Genomic DNA, 16,342 nt, shown 5'->3' with positions numbered 1-16,342 from the left:
CATAAATGGCACCAACACCCTGTTAGCAGCTTTCATTTATCATTGCACTCGTGTCTTTGACAGTCCAGTTACAGGAAGCATCTCTTTTCTGAGAGTAATGAAGATTCAAGTAGTAGTGCCAGTGATCGATCTTGGACCAGTAACCAAAAGAAGAAGTCCCTGATACCGTATCCTAGCAGAAGACAAAAGACCAGAGTCAGAAGCAGTGGAAGAAGTAAGTTTAGTGTTTGTCGTCTGAGTCATTTCTCAAATCGGCCAGCAGGTGTTAGTTTTTCGGTATGTGCTATGAAAGGGCACCAAAGAAATACATAATCCTGGAACCTTTCCCTTTCTCTGTCTCACAATTAACTTGGAATGGCAAAATGAACATACATGAAGCAGAGAAGAATTTGGGATGGACCAGCAATTGGTAAGTGTGAGTTACAGATAAATGGAGGGGAATCTGGCACGAGCTGGAGTCAGCAGGAAATCTTTGACGAAGAGGGAGGTGAGACATGAGAAGGAATGGGATTTGAAGAGCAGAGAAGGTGGGGAAACAATCCTGTGAGACCTCAAGGCTCTGGGGGTGGTGTTCAGAGATAAAGCCTGGGGCAGAGTCCTGCAGGGTGGTGAGGAACGAGGCTGAACAACTTGGAAGGGATATGCAGGCAGCATTTGGGAAGGGGAAGATGTTCCAGGCATTGTCCTGCACACCTGGGAGAGGGAGAGTGGAATTTCTATGTGTCCTTTAAGGAAACATACTCATTTTCTTGCTTGCTTGCTTGCTTTCTAAGATTTACCTTATTTGAAGGCAAAGTTGGAGGAAGAGATAGTCTTCCATCTGCTGGTTCACTCCCAAATGGCTGGAATTGGGCCAGACAAAAGCCAGGAGCTTCTTCCAGGTCTCCCACGTGGGTGCAGGGGCCCAACCACTTGGGCCATCCTCCACTGCTTTCCCAGGCACATTAGCAGGGAGCTGGATCAGCAGTGGAGCAGCTGGGACTCGAACCATTGCCATATGGGATGATGACCTTGCAGGTGGTGGTTTCACCTTCTACAGCCCATACATTTTCTTTCTTTTCTAGTTTTGCCACTTTTCTCTCTTGGCAGTGCCAGCGATCGTGAGAAAAACCAGGTAAATGAATTTCCTCTGGGCTGCCATGCACTCTTTGGGGATAAACTGCACTCACTTCTCAGATTTTCGGGGATATGAGAAAAACAAACTGGTTTAATGGCATGTAAATGACTGCCATAGAACTGCAAGGACTAAGTGTCTAGCATGAATTGCTGATTTCTATAAATATTACTTTTCAAAACATTAAAGGGTCAGAAAAGTTTTTCTGTAAAGGGCTAAATAATAAAACATTTGTAAAACGTTTATTTTATTGGGGAAATGGAGTTGGTGGTGGGTGGGTGCAGAGAAGGAGATGGATAAAGAGACACTTAATCGGCTGGCTGATTTCTCACATGCCTGCAGCTGCAAGGGTTGGGCCAGGCGGAAGCCAGGAGCCTGGAACTCCATCCAGGACTCCCATGTGGGGAGCAGGGGCCCAAGCACTTGAGCTGACATCCTCTGCCTGCTGGGATGGGTTAGCAGGAAGCTAGGTGGGATGAGAGTAGAGGGCCTGGGGCTCCAGGCAGCACTTTGATATGGGATGCAGGCATCCCAAGAGGTAGCTTAACTTGCTGTACCACAATGCTCACCAGTTTGCTTGCATGCTTGTTTTACTTAAAAGGCAGAGAGAGAGGAGTAAATATTTTAGGCTTTGCAGGCCATGTTGTTTCTGTGTCAACAAATCATCTCCTCCTTTGTAACCCAAAAGCAATCATAGTGTGGAAATGAAAGGGTGTCCTGTGTTCCAATAACACTTCGTCAGCAAGAGCAGGCCGTGGGTTAGACCAAGTCCTGGTTCTCCAGCTTCAGTGGCCCTCAAGGTGACCAGGATGCTTTGTTGAAGCACAGATTGCCGAGTCCTGTACCCAGAGTTTCCGACTGAGTGGATCATAGAGAATTTGCGAATTTGCACTTCTATCAAGTTGCCAGGTGTTTCTGATGCTCTAGTTCCAGACCATATTTTGAGAACTGCTCATTTATAGTAGTCAATCAGAATAAGATCTAAATATTTAATTTCAAATGCTTAAGCATTGAATACTTAAACTGCTTAGACACTGAACATGTCTTGGAGTTTCTTTTTTTTTTTTTTGATAACTTGTTTTGAATGGTTATGAATATTAACACTTAAAAAAGGTACTATATTTTTGGCTAAACGTCTGATTCCGTTACAGAAGGACACATCCAGTCAGAATGCCGCACCAGCAGAAATTCCTGAAACAAAATTGCAGGGGAGTCCTGCCACCGTAATTCCTGAAGATTCTTCCCAGAGAACAGGTACATGATTTTCTGTTGATTTGTGTAGGAGATTATATATACACACACATACACACACACACACACATATGTGTGAATATAGGTAAAAGTACTCTGTGGCAAACAAAAACATTTTTCTTTTAGTGTCTGTCAAGGAAAGTATAAATATGATTGTCTCTGCAAAAAGGATATGAAGGTTTATGGATCTTAATATATTTGAAATTTTAGAAGTCTTTAATGTGATACTAATACACATTAGCAGAACGTTAATACACATTAAGAGAACAGATTCCATGTACTTCATAGATACAGTTCTAAGAATGTAATGACTTTCCATGCCTAAAATACTCTCATGGGCTCTTCAGCCATATATGAATGCCTTAAGGGCTGATTCTGAGGCCAGAGTGCTGTTTAGGAATCTGCCATTCTATGAGTCTGCTTTGTATCCCACTTTTTTTTTTTTGACTTTTATTTAATGAATATAAATTTCCAAAGTACAGCTTATGGATTACAATGGCTTCCCCCCCATAACGTCCCTCCAACCCACAACCCTCCCCTTATCCACTCCCTCTCCCCTTCCATTCACATCAAGATTCACTTTCGACTCTCCTTACATACAGAAGATCAGTTTAGCATACATCAAGCAATGATTTCAACAGTTTGCTCCCACACAGAAACACAAAGTGAAAAATACTGTTTGAGTACTAGTCATAGCATTAAATCTCAATGTACAGCACACTAAGGACAAAGATCCTATATGAGGAGTAAGTGCACAGTGACTCCTGTTGTTGACTTAACAAATTGACACTCTTGTTTATGGCCTCAGTAATCACCCTAGGCTCTTGTCATGAGCTGCCAAGGCTATGGAAGCCCCCTGAGTTCACTGACTCTGATCATTTTTAGACAAGGCCATGGTCAAAGTGGAAGTTCTCTCCTCCCTTCAGAGAAAGGCACCTCCCTCTTTGATGACCCATTCCTTCCACTGGGATCTCACTCACGGAGATCTTTCATTTAGGTTTTTTTCCCCCCAGAGTGTCTTGGCTTTCCATGCCTGAAATACTCTCATGGGCATTTCAGCCGGATCCGCATGCCTTAAGAGCTGATTATGAGGCCAGAGTGCTGTTAGGACATTTGCCATTCTATGGGTCTGCTGTGTATCTCACTTCTGAAGAGCCCATGAGAGTATTTTAGGCATGGAAAGCCAAGACACTCTGGCAAAAAAAAAAAAAAAAGGAAAGAAAGAAAAGAAAGAAACCTAAATGAAAGATCTCTGCGAGTGAGATCCCAGTGGAAAGAACAGGCCATCAAAGAAGGAGGTACCTTTCTCTGAAGGAAGGAGAGAACTTCCACTTTGACTATGACTGTGTCTAAATAAGATCAAAGTCGATGAACTCAAAAGGCTTCCATAGCCTTGGCAACTCATGACTAGAGCCTAGGGAGATTACTGACGCCATAAACAAGAGTGTCAAATTGTTAAGTCAATAACAGGAGTCACTGTGTACTTACTCCTCATGTAGGATCTCTGTCCTTAATGTGTTGTCCAATGTTAATTAATGCTATAACTAGTACTGAAACAGTATTTTACACTTTATGTTCTGTGTGGGTGCAAACTGATAAAATCTTTACCTAATATATACTAAATCGATCTTCTGTATATAAAGAGAATCGAAAATGAATCTTGATGTGAATGGCATGGGAGAGGGAGCGGGAGATGGGAGGGGTGTGGGTGGGAGGGAAGTTATGGGGGGGAAAAACCATTGTAATCCATAAACTGTACTTTTGAAATTTATATTTACTAAATAAAAGTTAAAAAAAAAAAAGAATGTAATGACACCTCCCTCCTTTCCTCCCTGCCTTTTTTTAATTTTTGACATACCATCTTCTTAAATTTGTATTATGGTCAAAGGCTTAATGCTCCACTAAAGAGTTCAACAAGTTAAAGTCAAAAGACTAGTTCAGTGGGAATTTGGGCAAGGGCTAGGGCGAGGAACAATAATCAAATGAAAAATGCCTACTTCATTCATATCCAGTGAATTTTTAAATAATCACAGGTCATTAAAACTGTAGTAGTATATCATTCTTAACCATTGTTTTGACAAAGGTATAGAGTTTGACCAAACTGTGTGGTAGAAATACAGAAAGTATTTGACAAAATTCGAAATCACTTTATAAAGAAACTCTGGACAAATTAGGTGTATACGGACCTGAACCTTAGCATGATAAAGGCTAACAGCTAACATCATGTCCACAGCTAACATCATAGTTAGTGGTGAGAAGTTGAAAGCTTTTCCTCTAAGATCAGAGTACTAGAAGTCTTAGCTAGAGCAATTAGGCAGGGGGGTAAACAGGCATCCAAATTGGAAAGGAGGAAGTTAAATTATCACTGTTTGCTGGTGAATTGATCTTTGTATGGGAAATGCCAAAGACTACAAAAAACCTGTTAGAACTAATAATTCAGTAAAGTTGCAGGACACAATCAAACTACAAAAATTTCATATTTTTATATACTAATAATGAACTATCTGGAAAAACAAATCAAGAAAATCCCATTCCATTTATAGTAGCATCCAAAAGAATGAAAAACTCAGCAATAAATTTAGGCAAGGGGTGAAAGATTTGTATATTGAAAACTGTAAGACATTAATGAAATAAGTTGAAGACACAAGTAAGCAGAAAGATCCCCCATGTCCATGGATTGGAATAATTAGATGTTGCTCAGATGGCCATATTACCCAAAGCAACTTACAGATTCAATGAAATGCATATCAAAATTTCAATGGCACTTTCCACAAAAAGAGAAGAAACAATCCTTCAGTTTGTGTAGGAACTCAAAATACCTCAATAGCCAAAACAGGCTTGACAGAGCAGAACAAAGCTGCTTGACTTTAAGCTATATTTACAAAACTCTAGAAATAGAAACAATATGATACCGGTATGAAAACAGACACAGAACTGATAGCACAGCTAAAGACTAGTTGCCTGTAATGTGTATGGTTTTGCTTCTGAGCTAATAATACACAGTGAGTGAAGGAAAGTTTCTTGAGATTCAGTCTTTTTTTTTTTTTTTTTTTTTTTTTTTTTTTTTTGACAGGCAGAGTGGACAGTGAGAGAGAGAGACAGAGAGAAAGGTCTTCCTTTGCCGTTGGTTCACCCTCCAATGGCCGCCGCGGCCGGCGCGCTGCGGCCGGCGCACCGCGCTGATCCGATGGCAGGAGCCAGGAGCCAGGTGCTTTTCCTGGTCTCCCATGGGGTGCAGGGCCCAAGCACCTGGGCCATCCTCCACTGCACTCCCTGGCCACAGCAGAGGGCTGGCCTGGAAGAGGGGCAACCGGGACAGAATCCGGCGCCCCGACCGGGACTAGAACCCGGTGTGCCGGCGCCGCTAGGCGGAGGATTAGCCTACTGAGCCGCGGCGCCGGCCAGGAAAGTTTCTTTATGAAATGGCATTGGGAAAACTGGATGTCCGTGTGCAAAAGAATGAGACTGGACATTCTTACTCCATATGTAAAACCTAACTCAAAGTGGATAAAAAGACTGATTTGAAACCATAAAACTTCTAGTAAAAACATGGAAATAGGTTCTTTGATCTCGGTAGTTGTTTTGTATAAGACACCAAAAGCACAAGCAACAAAATAAACAGGTGGTACTACATCAAATTAAACAGTCTCCGCATAGCAAAGGAAACCAACAAGGTGAAAAGGCAACCTACAGGATGAGGAAAACGTTTTCAAGTCATGTATCTGATAACAGATAGTATCGAAAATACGTAAGAAACCCATACAACTCAATACAAACAACCAAGTAACCCAATTTAAAAAATAAAGGACCTGAATAGACATTATAACCAAAGGAAGCATACAAATGTCTTAGAGATCTGTAAAGAAGTACTCAGTCTCGGGGAAAGGCAAACCAGTACAATGAGCTGTTGTTTCACACCTGTGCAAGATGGCTGTTATTAAGACGAGGAAACAAGTACTGACAGATGTTTAAAAATGGAAATCTGGTGTGGTATACACTAGGTGGAAATATAAGTCAGTGTAGCCATTATAGGAAAAAGTATAGAGGGGTCTCAAAATTACAAATAGAACAATCTAGCAATCTCACTTCTGGGTTTAAATCCTAAAGAAATGGAATTGGTATTCCAAAGAGATACCCATACTCCCAAGTTCATTGCATCATTATTAGCAACAGCCAGGATATGAAAACACCAACATTTCCATCAATGGATGAAAAGATGAAGAAAATGTAGATTTTCTTCAATCACAAAAAGAAGGGAATACTGCCAGCTTTAACAAGAGGCATGAACCTGGGGGACATGATGCTAGGTGAAATTAGCCAGACACAGAAAGATAAGTGCTGTGTGATGTCACTTTCACATGGAATCTAAAAAGTCAAGCTTGCAAAAGCAGAGTCTAGTGGTGACTGGGTGCTAGGGAGCAGGAGAGATGAGGGAGTGTTGGGCAAATGGCACAAAGTCTCAGTTCTAAGTTGAACAAGTTGCGGGGGGTCTGATATGCAGCATGCATGGTGATCTCAGTATTAATCCGAGTGATAACCATGACACGATGTACATGTATGTCTGAGCAGCACACACACAGGAGAGGGGTTCTAAGGCAGAGAAGAGCAGAATTGCAAGGTTGACCTGGGAGGATCCTTGCCCATGTTTTTCAGGGACAAATAGGTAACTCCTAATGTCCTTGATTTAGTTGAGGTAATTGGCTGTGCTATCTACAGATCTACAAACCTAATTAACATACATGTCTCGAAAAACACAAGGTTCTCATTTTTTAGTGCTGTGTCTGCTTTTAAATGATCAGATTTAATAGAGAGCAGTAGTGAAACGTGATTGCCTCCAATAATTTCTTGGCGTGTTTATTCACTTAACACTGTTCTCTCTCTCACTAGAAAGTCGAAGTCCCCAGCTACTGAGTGGGTTCTCTTCTTTAGAAAACTCAGAAACTGAAGACAAAACATCTAAGGTACTTTTTTTTTCTTTTTTTTCAGTTTGTCTGAAAGGCAGAATGACAGAAAGCTTGATCGTGTTCATAGTAGAGATAGGCACAGAGCAGTCTTCTGTCTGCTGATTGACTCCTCCAATGCCTACAACATCCAGGGCTGGGCCAGCCCAGGCCAGAGCTAGGAGCCTAGAACTCCATCCTGGTCTCCAGCTTGGGTGGTAGGCACTTAAGTACTTCAGCTGTCATTTGCTGCCTACCAGGAAGCTGGATCGAACATGGAGTAGTCAGGACTCCAACCAGGCACTGCAATATATGGAATCGGGCGTCCCAAGAGGCGGCTTAACCCATTCTACCACTATGCCCACCCCTAAGGTACTATTTTAATTGTTAGCTAGTCACCTGGCTTCCCTCCCGTTAATATTTATATAACATACATGCTTGTCATTTTTAAGGGAATAATATAAACCACTTATGTCTCAATTACATAACTATATACATGTATATGTGGTTTGTTTCTTTTGTTTTTTTAAGATTGGGAACCAAGAATCAACAATGGAAAATACTAGCTTCAAACATAAGCTGCAAAACGTGGAAGACAGAGGTAAGAGAAGGATAAACTCATTTTGCAGAAGGTAGTGAAAGTAATCAGACCGTGGCAGATAAAAGCACTGTGCAGAGTGACCATGGCCAGGCCACAGGCCGAGCAGTGAGTGGCTTTCCCAGCTCCAAACGTTCACAAAAGTCCAGGGAGCAACTGGGGCTCTGCTTGGGAGCCAGACTCGCTAGTGCCGAGGCAGGGACGGTCCAGGACCTGGATCCCATCAGCCGTCCTCCTGCCCAGCAGGAGAGAGAGGCCCGGAGAGGGCGCTTTGCTGGGGATGCCAGCGCCAGAGCTCATCTCATCCCCACATATGTAGGTCACTTGCAATTCATAAGTAATGTCCTAAGCAGTTATGTGGCCAGGTTATTAATCATTCTGAATTAATTTTCTCAGGGCAACAATGGTATGAAGGTTTCCAGGTGACTTCACAGTATTGCATCTGTATGATAATGTATTACTATGAAATATGAATATACAATGTGTTAATATATTAATGTAACAAATAGAACATTTTTTTAAAGATTTATTTATTTGAAAGGCAGAGTTAGGGAGAGACCGAGATCTTCCATCTGCAGGTTTACTCCCCAAATGGCTGCAATGGCCAGGGCTGGGCCAATCCGAAGCCAGGAACCTGGAATTCCATCTGAGTCTCTCACATGGGTGGCAGTGGCCCAAGCACCTGGACCACCTTCTGTTGCTTTCCTAGGTGCATTAGCAGGGGGCGAGATTGGAAATGGAGCAGCTGGGACTTGAACCCAGAGCTCTGGTGAGATGCTGGTGTCACAGGTGGTAGGTTAACCCGCTGTGCCGCAATGCCGGTTCCACACATAGCCACTCATTCTATTTCTTAGCTGCATCTCTTTTCCTTGATATTTTAAATTAAACATGAAAATGGTTCAAATGGCTATGACTTATATGCAGAATGTTTAGAATATCCACAGAAGTATCTATGAGCCACCCTCCAGTTTTAGAGAGAGAACACTGCTGTTGCTTTGAAAATTCGGCCTTGCTCCAACCTAAACCTCCCATCCCAGCACCTCAATTGGAGATACTAGCCTTAGATGCCACTGATTTTTCCCCCTACTTCTGCATTGTGAAAAATGTGATTCTTGTAGAAGTTGTACAATGTGTACATTTAACAAATGATTATAAAGTGAATGTGTGACCACTGCGCAGGCTGAGAGCTTTGAAAGCTTCCATTAGCTTTGATTCCTGACCTCCTAGGTCGCTCCCTGTAAACTCCCCGTTCCTTGCAGAGCTAAGGACTGTCCTGAGTTTCGTGGAAATCCTTTGTAGTTGTTACCTGTCATCGTGCTTCCTCTGTGTGATCCCAAATCCTGCATTTGAGATGCACTAAATACTGATGTGAAAAGTGAACAGATGGCTTTATACTGGGTGTTTTGTGTGCGGGTTCGTTCCTTTGCTCGACATTTACCAGAGCCCTTTGCATTGATGCCCCCGGGTGAAGTACGTTCCCCCCACCCCAAGGTCACCTCAGTTACGTGAAGATATAGCCCGAGGCAGCATTTCAGTGGGATATGGGGCATTTGTGATTTAGCAGGATCAGGTTTGTATAAATGACACTGGAAAGTGTAATGTGCCTTTATTCTGATACAAACGCGTACAATTGCTAGGTTATAGAGTATGTTTATCTTTAGCACTCTTAGATGTTTCTGTTTTTCCTAAGTAGCTGTTTCAATTTCATTTCCTACCAGCTCTGTATGTGAGTTTTGTGGTTCCATATCCTTGTTATTATTTTAAATGTCTTTAAATCGTGTTAGATTTTAAACTATACATAAAATTATACATATTTATGAAGTATTGCATGACGTCCCAATGGTGTACATCATTTAATAAAGGGTAAATAGAACTACTATCTCTTTCTGGTGAAAAGATGAAAGGTTCTCTTTGTTGGCCTTTATTCTATATGTGTATGTATATGTGTGTGTATTTTATAGAAGTAGGGGCGAAGGGACATTGCTTTATCTAGTCAGCCTACTGTGTGAGAGATCACCAAAACTCCTTTCTCCTAACTGCAACTTAGTACCTGCCAATCAACCTTTCCCCCACCCTCCCTCCCTGCTACTCTTCCCAGCCCTTAGTAACCAACATTCTACTCTCAAATTCCATGTGATCGTTGTTTTTAGACTCCACACATGATTGGCAATATACCGTACTTGTCTTTGCCTGGCTTAATACGCTTAATGCAATGACATCCATGTTACAGATGATGGGATTCGTCCCCCCCCCCCCTTTTTTTTTTTGACAGGCAGAGTTAGACAGAGAGAAAGGTCTTCCTTCCATTGGCTCACCCCCCCCAAAATGGCCACCACGGCCTGTGCACTGCGCCAATCTGAAGCCAGGAGCCAGGTGCCCCCTCCCGGTCTCCCATGAGGGTGCAGGGCCCCAGCACCTGGGCCATCCTCCACTGCCTTCTCGGGCCACAGCAGAGAGCTGGACTGGAAGAGGAGCAACCGGGACAGAACCGGTGCCCCAACCAGGACTAGAACCCCGTGTGCCGGCACCACAGGTGGAGGATTAGCCTAGTGAGCCGTGGCGCCGGCCAGGATTTGTCCTTTTTAGGACTGAGTAGCATTCCATTGTGTCTATGCACTGCGTCTCCTTTATTCCTCTGTATATGGACACTTGGGTTGTTTTTGTTGCCTTGCTGTTGGAGATAGTGCTGTGGTGAATATGGGAGTGAAGCTGTCTGTTTGACAAACTGATTTCAGTTATTTTATGTATACCCAGGTCGTGTGGTAGCTGTTTTTATTTTTGAAGAACCTCCATACTGTTTTCCACTAATGGCTGTGCTAATTTAAATTCCCATTAATATTGTAGAGATTCCCCTTTCTCCACATCCTCACAAGTCCTTGCTCTCCTGTCTTTTTGATAAGAGCCATTCTAACTGGAATGAAGTGGTATCTCATCGTGGTTTTAATTTGAATTTCCCTGATGATTAGTGGTATTGAGCGTGTTTTCCATTCTATGTATTGGCAATTTGCATGTCTTCCTTTGATAAATATCTAGTCAGATATCTTTCCTGGTTTTAATTATTTTTAAAGATTTATTTATTATTTGAAAGAGTTGGCGGGGGGGGGAGTCAGAATGAAAGAGAATGAGAATATTGTTCATCTACTGGTTTACTCCTCGAAGGATCACAATGACCAGGGCTTGGGCCAGACCAAAGCAAGAGCTTCATCCAGGATTCCCAGGTAGGTACAGGGGCCAAAGCACTTGGGATATCTGCCACTGCTTTCCCAGGCCATTAGCAGGGAGATGGATTGGAAGTGGAGCAGCTGGGACTTGAACCAGGGCTCATGTGGAATGCTGGTGCCGCAGGCGGTGGCTTTACTCACTGCACAATTCTGGCCCAAATTGGGTGGTTTTTGTTATTTGGGTTCCTTGTGTATTCTGGATGTGAACCACTTGTCAGATACATAGCTTGCAAACATTTTCTTCCATTCCAGAGGCTGGCTCTTCACTCTGATTATTTACTCCATTATGCAGAAGCTTGTCAGTCTGATGAAATCCTATGTCTGTTTTTGCTTTTGTTGCCTGTGTTTTTGGGATTTTATTCATAAAATTCATTGGCATTGTATATTCCAGTGTCCTGAATTATTTCCTAACTTTTTTTCTAAGAGTATAGCAGCTCAATATCTTTAGGTTTTTAATCCATTTTGAGTTGGTTTTTGTATATAGTGAAAGATAGGGTCTAAGTTTTCTGCATGTCTCATGTTATGTGCTCCATTTATTGAAGAGACCATCTCCAAATGCATGCTCTTAGCAGCCCTGTCAGTTTTCTCTAGCTAGTGTCTGAGTTTGAAGAACTCCTTTTAGCGTACCCTGTACACAGATCTGGTGGTGATCGGTTCTCTCAGCTTTTGCTTTACTGGGCATGTGTTTTTCTGTCTGTCATGTGTGAAGGGTAGCTTTGCTGAGTACAGTACTCTTGTTTGGCAGTTTTTTCTCTAAGTACTGCAAAGGGCTTTCCCAATCCCACCTGGCCTGAAAGATTTCTGTCAGGAACTCCACAGTTGGACAAATCTGGACACCCCTATGTGTTGTTTTCTCTTGCAGCTCTGAGAGCTTGAGTATATGTATCTTGTGGTATAATTGCTTCAATTGAATCTGACTGTGACCTTTGACCTTCCCGTCCATGGATAGTTGTATCTTTGTCTAGGTTTGGGACATTTTTCTGTTATCTCTCTGAATGTGCTTTCTACTCCTTTGGACTTCTCAAGTCCCTCTTAAAGTTTCCAAAACTCAGATGCTTCTTATTTTAATGCTCTGCCAACATTCCCATAAGCTTCCTTCATTCCTACTCATTCTTTTTCCTTGTTTCTGTTCTGTGTATTTCAAATAGCCTGCCTTCATGCTCACTACTAATTTCCCATTTGACCTATTGATACCTTTTCTTGCCTTGTAAATTTGCTTAGTGTTGGTGTACTTTTATGCTCAAAAACTTCTAAATACTCTCCGTTGAGTATCTCTGTTAGGGTAATTTTTTTTAAATTTATTTATTTGAAAGGCAGAGTTACAGAGAAGCAGAGAGAAAGAGAGGTCTTCTATCTGCTGGTTCACTCCCCAGATGTCTGCAGCAGCCAGAGCTGTGTTGATCCAAAATCTGGAGCTTCCTCTGGGTGTCCCGCACAGGTGCAGGGGCCCAAGGACTTGGGACATCTTCTACGCTTTCCCAGGCCATAGCAGAGAGCTGGATCTGAAGTGGAGCAGCCGGGACTTGAACCGGCACCCACATGGGATGCCAACACTGCAGGTAGCTGGGGGGAGCAGGGCCCGTCGCCCGGGTGACAAATAAGTACTGAGACTTTGGACAAATAAGTACTGAAACTACCGAGACAACTCTATGCACCTGATCTCCCACAATATGGTGCTGAGAGGGAGTGGACAACTTCCACACAGCTGCCTCACCAATTTGACTAACAAGCTGCAGGAGCTGATCCTGCCCCTGATTGGAGGAGAGCAGCGTGCTCAGCGTGAGGGGAGAGAACGCCAGCAGTTGGGATTGGTGGAAGAGGACTATAAAGGAGGAGAGAGACAACATGCAGGAGGAACATCTGAAGAACCCCTGAGAGAGCCGGCCTGCGGTGTGCCACTCCTCCATGCGGCAGGGGTGCCGCCCCTCCACGGAGGCCGGGGGGGGGGGGGGGGGGCGGGGGAGCGGCAGCAAACCCGGGAAGGGCCCGGGAAAGAAACAACAGCAAATCCGTTGCCACTCCTCCGCGAGCCTGCGGAGCGAGCGACAGGCAGCCGCTTTACCCACTACACCACAGCGCCAGCCCCTCCCTGTGTCTTCTGAGTTACTCAAATTTCCTTAAAACATGTTTAAAATTCTGTGTCTAAGAACTTTATCAGTCGATCTCTCCTTGGTTTCTGGTTCCTTATTTGTTCGTTGGGTGAAGTCCTGGTTCCCTGGGAGTTCTTGATGCTTGCTGGTACATGCTGTCATCTGCATGTCAGAGGATTAGAGCTTTTCTTCCAGTCTTCATAAGCTGGTGTTAGTCCTCCCAGAAATTCTAAGAAGTCTGTTTATTTTCTGAGTCAGTGCATGTTACTGCTATTCCAGTGCTAGAGAATGCCCTCTGTTGAGGGTGGCTGCAAGTTCTCCATAGGCTGTTGTCTAGTGCTTCAACACTAGAGGATGCCCAAGTCCAGACTTGTCCTAAATGTGGACACAGTAAATTCAGGATGAACTTGAAAAGTGTCTACAGAGGGGCAGTCTGTTTTCTCAAGCCTCTTCCTAGGGCTAGATAGGCCCAGACTCTGGTCATTGCTCCAGGGTGCAGCGGAGTATCCAGGGTAGCACCTGGGTTGGGCATGGTAGATCTCAAACCCAGCTACTCCCTGCCCCTTCTCATGTGACCACCGAATCCCCACTGTCTCTGCACCCAAGGCTCCCACTGTCTCTGGATCCAGAGGTTTCTCTCTGCTCCGTCAGCCTCTGCAGTCAACAGAGAGGCAGATGTCCCCTGAGACAGCTCCACCTAGGCGTCTGGATCCTGGGAGGCTGCAGGCATCTCACCGTCTTCTGTGGTTGCCCAGCCGCCTCCCAGCCAGGGCCAATGTCAGTGGGGCCTGTGGATTGTTCCCTCCACTAGAGTCTCTGAAACACGTGTGTCTACAGGAGCCACTGCCCCGAATGGTGCTCCCTGCCTACCACTGCTGCTGGTACTGCCGAGAAGAGGCCTCCAGTGTCAGCCAGTTGCTGTGTGGGCACAAAGTCTTCCACAGTCCCCCCCACCCCCCAAACCCAGAATGGTTCCCACCCTTTCTCAGCCAGGCAGCAGGTGCTGTTGTGGGGACGTTTGGGTGAGGTAAATGTGCCTCCTCTACTTCCACTTTGTGGGAAACCACTAGCCCCCAGGGCTCCAGTCTGGACCCAGGCCGTGCTCCCCCTCTGGCTCTATCCCCACGGGTTGCTGCAGTCTGGTCTCACCTTTGTCTCCAAGCAGCTGCCCTCTCTGGTTCTTGGCTGCTGCACTGTGGCCGTGTTCGTGCTGCACATCCGCACCCTCCACACGGGTCCACAGTGTTCTTCCTCTTGCAGGATTCCCAGTGTGGTTTTCTCTCCAGTTCTCCCTGAGAGTGCACCTGCTGCACTTTTTTTCTGTTTATCCCTAGCCTAGTACAGTATGTCATTCCCTGATATGCCATCTTGGAATAATCTGCTAAAATCTTAGGTCTAATAGTTTATCTGAGGATTCTCCTGGTTCTTCGAAGTAGATTTTATCATTTGCAAAAAAATGATAGCTTACATCTGTTGATTCTTTTTTTTATTTTATTTTATTTTGACAGGCAGAGTGGACAGTGAGAGAGAGACAGAGAGAAAGGCCTTCCTTTTGCTGTTGGTTCACCCTCCAATGGCCGCCGCGGCCGGCGTGCTGCGGCCGGTGCACCGCGGCCGGTGCACTGCGCTGATCTGATGGCAGGAGCCAGGTGCTTCTCCTGGTCTCCCATGGGGTGCAGGGCCCAAGTACTTGGGCCATCCTCCACTGCACTCCCTGGCCACAGCAGAGAGCTGGCCTGGAAGAGGGGCAACCGGGACAGAATCTGGCACCTCGACCGGAACTAGAACCCGGTGTGCCAGTGCCACTAGGTGAAGGATTAGCCTAGTGAGCTGCGGCACCGGCTCACATCTGTTGATTCTTATATCTTCTGCTTTTTGTACATCTTTTACTTTTCATTGGCCATTATATGTATATATTAAATATAGCAGAGATAGTCTGTATCTCTTCTTCCTGAAGACACTGCAATCAAGCGAGCTTTCTCCCAGGAACACAGTATGGCCCACCATCCCAATACCTACTCAGGGGATTTTCTACATTAATGAATGTCAATCGCCCTTCCACTGTTTCTGCAAGTCTGACTTTCTACAGTAACTCTGTCTTTCTGCATCTGGCTCGTTCACTTAGCACAGAAAGGTGCTTACCAGGGGTCAGCCGTGGGAGAATAGCCACTGTATGTATATGTGTGTGTGTGTGTATTTATGATAATGGCCAATGCAATATATACATTACGTATATATTAAATATAGCAGAGATAGTCTATCTCTTCTTCCTAATGTTATAAGGATTGTATCTGAAATTTCTCCATCAAATAATATATTTGCTGTAGATTCTTAAAGATGTTCCCTTTCATGCAAAAGTTGCAGAGTTTCTTTTTCATTATAAATAAGTGTTAAAATTTGTAGAAGCCAGCTCTGTAGAGTAGTAAGCTTAAGCCTCCACCTGCTGTAGCGGTATCCCATGAGTACCAGCTCATGTCCCTGATGCTCTTCCTATCCAACTCTCTGCTTATGGCCTGGGAAAGCAGTGGAAGACGGCCCAAGTGTTTGGGCCCTCACACCCTCATGGGAGACCTGGAGGAAGCTCCTGGGTCCTGGCTTCAGACTGGCTCAGCTTCAGCCATTGTGACCATTTGAGGAGTGAACCAGTGAATGGAAGACCTTTCTCTGTCTCTCCCTTGCGCTCAAAGAAAATCTTTTTTAAAATTGATGAACTACATTTTCTATATCAACTTAAGAAATTAAGTGATTTTTTTTCCTTTAGTTCATTCTCCTTTCAGCATTATTGACTTCAGACAAACAAATTACATATAACATGGTTTGATATCCATAAATGTGGTGAAATGCTTACCACAAGTGAGATACTAAACACATCTACTACCTCACATAGTTATCTGGGGTGTGTGTGTGTGTGTAGTAGTAGTACAAGTTCTTAAGATCTCTCAGCAGATTTCAAGTGTACCATGTATTAATGATGGCCGCCATGCTGTATAATCGGTCTGCAGAATTTACTAATTGTAACAGAAAGCTTGTACCCCTGGAGCAATATCTCTGCATTCCCCCGCTGCTGACCACTGGTAACCCCTTCTGTGCTAAGTGGACGAGCCAGATGCAGAAAGACAGAATTACTG

General features: G+C 44.1%; 1 protein-coding gene across 1 annotated transcript in view; it reads left to right on the top strand.

Moving 5' to 3' along the window:
- The window catches only part of SYCP2L (synaptonemal complex protein 2 like), a 139,430-nt gene that overhangs the window by 59,215 nt on the left and 63,873 nt on the right, over positions 1-16,342 (top strand). The window contains exons 21-25 of the mRNA XM_051855852.2: positions 64-214; positions 1,065-1,114; positions 2,266-2,368; positions 7,253-7,326; positions 7,837-7,906. Coding sequence (XP_051711812.2) covers positions 64-214; positions 1,065-1,114; positions 2,266-2,368; positions 7,253-7,326; positions 7,837-7,906 — 448 coding nt within the window. The remainder of the gene's footprint in view (positions 1-63; positions 215-1,064; positions 1,115-2,265; positions 2,369-7,252; positions 7,327-7,836; positions 7,907-16,342) is intronic.

The sequence above is a fragment of the Oryctolagus cuniculus genome, chromosome 5 (assembly GCF_964237555.1).
Source record: "Oryctolagus cuniculus chromosome 5, mOryCun1.1, whole genome shotgun sequence".
NCBI lineage: Eukaryota > Metazoa > Chordata > Mammalia > Lagomorpha > Leporidae > Oryctolagus > Oryctolagus cuniculus.
Note: the sequence above shows the minus strand (reverse complement) of the source record. Positions and strands in the feature narration are given on the sequence as shown.